The sequence below is a fragment of the Kryptolebias marmoratus genome, linkage group LG12, assembly GCF_001649575.2.
Source record: "Kryptolebias marmoratus isolate JLee-2015 linkage group LG12, ASM164957v2, whole genome shotgun sequence".
NCBI lineage: Eukaryota > Metazoa > Chordata > Actinopteri > Cyprinodontiformes > Rivulidae > Kryptolebias > Kryptolebias marmoratus.
In genome coordinates, this window is record NC_051441.1 from 17,281,472 (window position 1) to 17,290,782 (window position 9,311).

The 9,311-nt window shown below is 40.2% G+C and overlaps 1 protein-coding gene across 1 annotated transcript; it reads left to right on the forward strand.

Moving 5' to 3' along the window:
* Positions 1 to 3,351: 3,351 nt before the first annotated feature.
* On the forward strand, positions 3,352 to 5,279 carry LOC108236154 (pleckstrin homology domain-containing family F member 2). Its single transcript, XM_017416638.3, has 2 exons — positions 3,352 to 3,671; positions 3,862 to 5,279. Exons 1-2 carry the CDS (start codon positions 3,428 to 3,430, stop codon positions 4,443 to 4,445), a joined length of 828 nt encoding a protein of 275 aa, XP_017272127.1. The 5' UTR covers positions 3,352 to 3,427; the 3' UTR covers positions 4,446 to 5,279.
* The last annotated feature ends 4,032 nt before the right edge of the window (positions 5,280 to 9,311 follow it).

Here is a 9,311-nt window from a genome sequence, read left to right on the forward strand (position 1 = left end):
CCGTGGCTCTTCTTCAGCCTCACAGCAACTGAATACAAATGTGTGCAGTCAGACCCAAAACGCTCAGAAAGTGGGCAAAATAATATAAAAATATAATATAAAACGCTGACAGGACAGCACCATCAACACATCTCTGACAAGTAGCATGGGGAAGAGTAGGACCACATGATGACTCTGAAAGAACTGGGGGTATAAATGTGCTGGGAGGGGTGATTAATAAATGAACAGCAGGTGTGCTGATGAGCCAATGGACCGCAGGTGTGAGGAGCTGCACAACAGGGAGAGCTGAGGTAAATAATGGCTGAGAAGTTCAGAAGCACCATGACACAGAACTGAACTACAAACATGACAGAAAGCACTCAAAAAATCAAAGAAACAAAAACAAGAAACTGATACTAATACATGATACAAAATAACCTAAAACACACAACCACAACATGCTGTTTAGCTTATTTATTTGTTCATAGCTTATACCATTATTTAACAAGCTTGAGTCTCGTAGTAGTTCTTTTTAAAAGATCAGTACAAAGTGAATCACACACAGCTGGAAATGTTTCATTTATTTAAATTATCCTTTGAACAGGCACACCTCCTTTCAGTTTGAGGGCTGCTTGGAATTTAAACATGAAATAAAATCTGTTTTTATGAAAATTAAATAATTCTTCAGCAGTGTATTTGGACATACGTGTCCTCTGGCATCCATCAGGGAGTGTTGCATCACCCTCCACACCCCTACTTCCACACAGCTTTGTCACTGCAGTGACCTAGCAGTCTTAAAACAAAGATGTTGATCAGTTCATCTGCATCTCTCTGACTCATGAATGATCGTATGTCGCATTTCTGAAGTGCAAAAAGTCGATTTAAAAAAAAAAAACTTCATCAGAATCAGACTTGTGACCTCAAAGGGAGCGAGCTCCCCAGTTAACGTACAGGTCTCTTTTATTCTTTAGGACATCCAATAAGTTTCTTATTTATCTTTAAAACTTGATTGTTCATACATTTGTTTATTGTCCTTAGATAGACAGTGATGACCCTTAAAGTTGGAGAAATGTACAGTTTGGAAACATATATTGTGTTTTCTGATAAGATTACCAAAGAATAAACAGCATGTCCTACTAATAAAATAATAATAATAATTAGACAGTCAAACTAAGGAACTGAAACTTCATAGTTTGCTCTTCATAAAACAAGATTTACTTTTCTCATAAATGAGTTTATATTAAAGATCGGAGCTCAAATCAGTGCATGTCGTGTGACTCTTTCAGCTCCAATGGAAATGATTGAATCTTTGATTTGTTTTGTTTGTTTGTTTCATTTCTGTCTGTAGTAAGTCGATGTAGTTCACTATATGTGGCAGAATACAGAGTAAACCAACCTGTTCTTCCAGTCCTTGGATTTTTTTGTAGAGTCATGTTTGAGGCCTGCCTTTTCAAAATGGATCGATCAGCTGATTACACACAGACACACACACCGCATTTCAAGAGTTATTTATATTTCAGCAATGTCAACAGATGCACAATCCTTTCATCAACACGTGTAAAGGCAGCATTTGATGGACTTCATTATAATCCTGAGTTTTGACGATAGTGAAGCTCATATGATTTTAAACATCTGAAACTCTGTTTTGACATTTTGAAAAGAAGCATAGAAGTACCTTTCAGGTATTTGTTTTACCGCGACTCGTAAAGCTCATAGTTTGTTATTTAAAAAAAAAAAAAAAAAACTGTTCCTGAGACCTTCTGCTGGACCAACAAGTCAGGTCAGTTTTTCCCGTAATCAGGAAACTCCTTTGTTGACTTTTGGGTCGGTCCGGGTTTGACAGCTGCTGATTTACTGCTCATCTTCACCTGGATGTGTCAAAAGATTTAAATGCCGAGATAAAACAGAGATAAGAGGCTCAGTACGAGAAACGGAGCGATATCTATTAATAACTAAGAACCAAATACATGTGCAAGTCACCCGCACCAAGAAAAGATGCATCTGAGTTACACCTGATCTTTTCTCCTTCTTCAAAAAACACAATCATCTTGCAATACAGTTTGATCAAATATGAAACAAAACTATTTTATTAGCTCAGTTTAAACTGATGACATTTGTCTGTTTTAGGAAATCTTATTATTCTTTTAATATATGAACAGTTCTACCAAAGTAGCCGATCATTGCGTCTGAACTACAAAGCTCCAAAATGGGTTTTCCCAATCAATTTGCAAAGAAATCCCATTGAAATGTAGGAGGAACTGTTTTGGTGCACTAACACACTATTCTAGACTCACCTGCACATTTCAAGTACTTTTCGTTGGGGTTTTCCAGAACCGCTGGAGGAAGTTGTCATGAAAATGGAGGAACACCTAAGCAGTAGTAAGTGTGCTTTAATGCGTCTTTATCCGCACCATCAAGTAACTGAGAAACAAAACAAAACAAAACAAGTTTTTCTGTTCAGATAAGCCATGCAAGAACCAGCACCCACGTCACTGGGTTTGATTTTGAAATGTTTCCTGATCAGCAGAGCCTTTAGTCTTGCCGACTGGTTTGTTGTTTCATTCAAACTGATTTTATGTCTGTGCTTACTTACTTACTTATGCTTAGATATGTTTAGTTTCATGATTTTATTTAGATTATCCTATATTTCATTTAGACTATACATGTTTGATGTGTTTTTTCTTTCTTTTTTTTTGTTTCATTATGTACCTGCTGTATTGGATTCTGTTTTTATTTCTGTCGTAAAGCACTTTGGATCGCCTTGTTGCTGAAAAGTGCTCTATAAATAAATCTCAGTTCACTTCACTCACATCAAGCTTCGTTTTACATCAGTACAGAGATTTATTCAATTCCCCCTGCTTCCTTGTTAAAAGTCAAGGAATGTAAAAGGCTGTAAAAGATGTATGCGCTTTACATTTTCAGCTCTGCTGCAGCGTGACAGAGACGTCGACCTGTCAGTCAAACAGAAAAACCCGAACAACTACAGGATCAGTTTCTGTGAAACTGCAGAGATGCACTTGTGCTTCCTAAATATTCCAACAGATATGGCTTAAACTGACTCCAAACAAAGCGTGCAGATGTGAGATTACTAATCCATGGTTTGGAATTGCGAAAGCCTTGGTTTCATGTCATCATCGAGTCAGAAATGCTGACTAACATTCCACAACTAAACAGCAGCAGTTGACCTTTTTTTCTGTCTTTGTTTACAGTTCTGAGTATTGCTGTGTCAATGTTTCATTGTCCTACAAACTAGAAAACTATTATTCAGGATGAATGATGTTCCACTTCACCTATGTGTTGTTCCTTTTGTTTCATAACCTCTTGGTTCGCAGCCAGCACCTGGAAACTCCCACTCCGCCACCAGGAAGTAAATCTCTCTTAAAGCTCTGCACTCTGACTGCCGCTGCAGTTCAACCTCTAATCCCTCAGCAGACATTGGCTCTCCACAATGGATCTGCTCGTGACCGAGAGCGAGAACCGCAAGCGGATCCGGAAGGTGGAGAATTTCTTCGGCCCGTCGGGGACGCCCTTGTCCGTTCCGGGTCGGGTTCTGATCGGCGAGGGCAGGCTGGTGAAGCAGGGCCGTAAGAAGCGGGCGCTGAAGGTCTTCTTCCTCTTCAACGACATCCTGGTGTACGGCAGCATCATCATGAACGGCCGCTGGTACAAAAAGCAGAAGCTGGTCGCTTTAGGTGAGTCGCTCCTCTGCATCTCCTGAGTCCAATCAAAGCTCGGAAGAGAAACTTTGCTTCGTAGAGAGTTGTAAAGTTATTTCTAAGCTTCAAACTGAGCAAAGATTTGATGCATGAACGCCTCCTTGAGGGTTCTTTGACAAGCCAGCCGTTGAGGCAATGGTTTCTAAAGAGTTTCCTGTCATTTCAGCGGACATCAAGGTGGAGGACCTGGAGGACAGCGATTCTGTCAAGCACCAGTGGCTGCTCTGCACGCCTTTCAAGTCCTTCTACTTGTCTGCCTCTTCATATGAGGAGAAGCGGGGCTGGCTAGATCACATCAGGGACTGCCAGAGCAGGCTGCTGAAGGAAACCGACGCCCAGCCGGGCTCCAACTTCGCCATGTCCTGGATTCCTGACAAGGCTGCCCAGAAGTGCATGCGCTGCCTCAAGAAATTCACGACGATCCACCGTAAGCACCACTGCAGAAAGTGCGGCTTCGTGGTGTGCAACGAGTGCTCCAAGCAACGGGAGCTCATCGAAAACATCGACTCCACCCGAGAGGTGAGAATCTGCAAGGTCTGCTCCACGAGAGATGACGAAGACAACGACAATGAAGACAACGACAACTCCCGCCAGAGGGGAGACAGCTCCGGGATGCAGAGCTGCGAGGAGGAGGAGGGAGCGACGTCCGGCGATGAAGACCAGATGCAGACGTCAAGCACCTGGCTGGACACCAAAGATTGCACCTGGATGGGACTGAGTCCGTTCCTGTATTCAGAAGCCCAGGATTGAAGACAGTGTTGTTTCTGCCACTTTCAGACACTTTCTCCCATCAGAGCTCAAACAGCTGATCAGTAATCTGGGCTGAATTTAGCTTTTTTATAATCAACACTGGCCACATTTTATCAGACTGGACGCAGTGTTTTTGTTTGGCTGAATGGTCTAAGTTTTAGATTCTGACCATTTGGTTTGAAACAGTGTGGAAAGTTAGTTCTTTGTTTTTAAAATCTAGTTGGCTGTCGTGTGTGTCAGCATCAGATTGTTTGATTTATGGCTCAAAACAGTCGGCTTCACAAACTGGCCATCGGCTGCACTGATTTTCTGAAGACAGGCATCTGTATTGGTTACAGCACATCTTTACTGTTTAATTCAGGTTGTGTGAGAAAGAAAACGCGACCATCTGTGCCTGAAGTGAAAGAACGAGATAAACAAAGGATTGTCACCCAGCAGGGTGAGGTTTTTGCTCCTGTCAACAATGATTTGTTTTTAGTTTGTATAGAAGCGTTGATTGATTCTAAATATGTGAATAAAAACTACCTGACTTTTGAATGGATTCAGAAAACTGATCCATCCACATAAAGCAAGTTATAATTTATAAAATCCTTTTTAAAAAAAAAACAATCATGTGATGATGTAGATATTTAATTTTATATATTTACTGTTTGCACTGAACTTTGAACTTTGAATTTTTGTTTACTTTCCAGCACTTTTTGCAGTCTGCTGTGATTCCAACACAATAAAATTTTTGTTTTTGTATATTTTAAATGTTGTTTATTCAAATGCTGTGTACTGTATGTGTGTGAATCAATTTAAATGGCTCTAAATAAACATTGTTTAGCCAAACTACATCATCTTCTTGTCTTTATCAACTGACTGGGAGAAAGAAGTGACCTAAATCTTATTTATGTTTTTTGCCTTAAGCACAACGAGAATACTTTAATTATCTCCTTGTCAGTCCTGCAGAAACCGGTTCACCTGTATACTGCAGCTGTAGTTTCAGTGCAGCATGCAGGTATTTCCTTGTTAGCATAGTCAGATCATTAGAACATGTTTCTAATGTTGGTCTTCATCGTCTTCCTATGTCATCGTGCAGAGATTCCTATAAAATGCTACTAAAAAGGTGAACAGAGGGGGTTTCATATAACAGACAAACACAATGTTTGTACACTTTTGTCACTTTGCTCACTGCTGACAATGATTTTGAGAAAATTATAGTGTTGGATTTGAAGCACATTAGTCCATCTTTCACTTTTTATTAGAAAATGTTCCTGATCTGATGGACTCACTGTACTGTCACAAAAACTTGACACAGATCAGGAGTTTGTTGTAAAAGTTGGGAGACAATAGTTCACCAGATTGTTTCCATCCGACCCGATACAGACAGCCTTACAGACGCGAACCAGAAAAGTGTGGCCCTTGGCTCAGTGAGTGTCGACAAACCTGTTTCTCTTTTTACAGAGACAGTGCAGCCATTTTTTATTTTTATTTATTTTATTTTTTTTGTAGATTATGTCACCACTGACACCATATTTAAGGCATTTGGGGGAGGTGAGCCTAAAGAAGAACAGGAATCATTGTTATGTTTCGGATTTAATGAAATATTAGGTTTAAAACAGAACTGTCAGCCAGCAGGGTGGAGTTGGACACCTGTCCTCAGTGACCTATTTTTAGATTTTACCAGAAGATTGATTATTATTATTCTTGTTGGGAGTAAAGAGGTTAGAACAGCAGAGACAGAACAAACCTTAATGAACGTTTAAACTGGTTCACATGACATTAAATTGATCCAGTTAGATGAAATCAGTTCATCATGAACTCCAAAAAACAGGAAATGTTGTGATATTTGTTTGTATTTGTTGTTGTGGGAAACTTTTAAACTTGCACATCACTTGTTTTATGGATTACTGTATCAGCCCCAGAACAGTTTTAAAATCTGTCCCTACAACTCATCCATTTTCTTTACCTGCTTCTTCTTTCCGGGTCACGAGGAGCTGGTGCCTGTCTCCAACAGTCACTGTGAGAGAGACAGGGGGACACCCTGGACAGGTCACAAGTCCATCACAGGGACACATAGAGGCAAATAACAATTCACACACATTGAGACAATTTAGAGTTACCAGTGAACCTAACTTACTTGTTTTTGGTCTGTGGGAGGAAACCGGAGTAACATGGGAGAACATGTAAGCTCCACCCAGAAAGGCCCCAGGCTGGGAAGTGAACCTGCAGCCTTTTTGCTGGCAGCCAGCAGCTCTAACCACTGCTCCACCACGCAACCTATATATTTTTTTCTTTTGCTTGACTTAAATCTGTTTAAAATGGACTGAGGCAAAGTTAAAACACCTGGCCTCTGGTCGGATGGCTCAAAACCTAAAATCCACCCATGCACTTTCAAACGCTTCACTGAGGATGGTTCATAGAGACAACGGGTCCAAAACAGAAACAACACATGTCCTTCTCCCAAAACAACACTCCCCAGCTCCTCCCGGGGGATCTCTAGGTGTCTCCTGGTCAGAGAGGATCTATAACTCCTGTAATGGGTTCTGGATCTTCTCTGGGGTCTCCTTTGGTGGAGACCACCAGGAAGCATCCCAGACAGAAGCCCAAACCACCCGCTGACGGAGCTTCTCACCTTATCTCCTAAGGTGGAGGCTGATTCGTATCTGAGATCTAGTTGTTTTCGGTAATGATCTGTATCTCATGAGCATATGTGAGGGCATTTGCCTGTCCACCTCCGTGTGCAAGATACTGAGGGACTTAAACTCCTTGGATTGAGGCAGAAACTCATTCCAGACGGAGCGTTCTACCTTTTTTCCGCCTTACATACTGCCATCTTTTCATTATAATTGCACCGGCATTGCTGATTGTGTGAGGACGGATCAGAGCACATTTGAACCCTGCATATAGGTTTTAGAGCGGTATATACAGCCGTCAACATGTAATGTGTGTAAAGCTTTGATTATTTCAGCCAAACAATGTCAAACCACATCATGTACATCATGTAAAATAAGACTTATTGATAGGTCTTCGTGCCCATAGTTTGATGTCGGGTCATGCTGCTCTCCGGCCCACATGGCCTCATTCTTTGTTGCTGATAAGCTCTGATAAAAAGGCAATTCCCCCATTATCTTAGGTTAGACATACTCTGTTTCTAGGAACTGTCTAAACCCTGAGATTTTCTGCTCAACATTCTTTTGGTAAAAGAAATGTGTAAAAATCAAAAAGCTGGGTTCTTCCTGCCCCTCCTTATCTTTTCTACCAGGACGATGCACATGTCACAACGTTTAATATCATGAGATTAAAAGTATAAAAATGTTACAAGCTGTTGAGCAATGAGTGGGGATAAAATAAACCTGAGTTCAGCTGAGCTCGAGCTGTTTAAACATTTAGTGTTGCCTCATCAAATAAAGTGCTTCATATGCATGCCATCCTCCTAATGATGTCAGTAGTGCTACAACGTTGACCTACAAAGGAAATCAATTTAAATGCAAGTGAAAATACTGGGTGTGGCCTTCTGTTTGTACAAATCCATTTAAGGATGTTTGTGGAAAAACCCACAGATTGGAGCACTCGTTAACAAAAACCAGGAACTTTAAAATAATTGGTACTTTCCTTGGGTTTAGTTGTAACCAGAGCAGGAATAAAAGGTGCTTCTTGTTCACTTTAACTCAACTGGAATCTCACCTGAGCAAAAAAAAGTGACGCGTTCCAAGCGTCGTCAAACCTGTTTGTTTAATTCCGAGAAATAAAGAAGGAAATGAAGCGTTTTTTCCCCCCAAGGTGACACAAGAACACAGAATAGATATTAAAATATTTTTCTGACACATCTTTTGTCTCTTTTTGGATCTTTGCTCATGTCGTCTATGTTTTGACTGTCTGTCACCTCTTTTTGTTCCTCTACTGTCTGGGTTTTTTTTTTTTAATCTGTTCATTTTTTTGTTAACCCCTATCTTTAATGCGTTCATTTTCAACACATCTCCAGACAACCTTCTCTCAGACATTACCGTCTCTCTCTTGCTTTGTACAGACAAAACACACAGTAGTAGTGTAAAAAGACATGTCCTTGGCAGGACGTTGGGTGTGTTTTGTCCACACCTAAAGCTCGGCATCTGCACCTTTGATCCTCCTAACTCCTCCTAATTTTTCTAATAATCAAATCAATTCCGGCAGTGCAGGTCATTAATTTTATTTATAGCAACCAATTTAATCCAGAGGCCTGCTCAGATTACCTGACAACTATTGAGATGTTTTCTTTTTTAAAGTATCTTTACCAAACAGTAAGAAATCATAAAATTATGGCAAAACTATGCCAGTCAAAATACAGGGTCAAGTGAAAGTCAATTTAAAAATTATATTTAAAATTAGTTTAAAGAATGTTGGCTCCCAATTAGAAGATTTAGATTCAGACTGATGAATTTAGACAGAATAGTGAGCAAGTTAATCACATAAAAATGAAATAGATTTAGTGTCATGATTAGTGAGAACAAAGTGACACAAAGCAAAGTCAGACTTTCTACTAAAATAAATGTAAGTGTTTGCATTCATTTCACTTGTAGGACAAATCTGTGCTGAAATCATTTAAGGATCGAGAAGTTTTGAGGTAAAATCCTCACTTTGTTCCATTAATCAGATGTTTCTGTGCACTCATCACAGACATGAATGTTTTTATTGCCTGATTTGACCCATTTACATAACTTCACCCATCCATTATTTTTAACTGTTTCTTCTTTCCAGGTCACAGGGAGCTGGTGTCCGTCTCCAGCAGTCACTGTGTGAGAGGCAGGACACACCCTCTCAAGTCCATCACAGGGACACAAACAATCATTCACCCTCTCACTCACACCTAAGGGCTATTTTAGAGTTACCAATGAACCTAACATC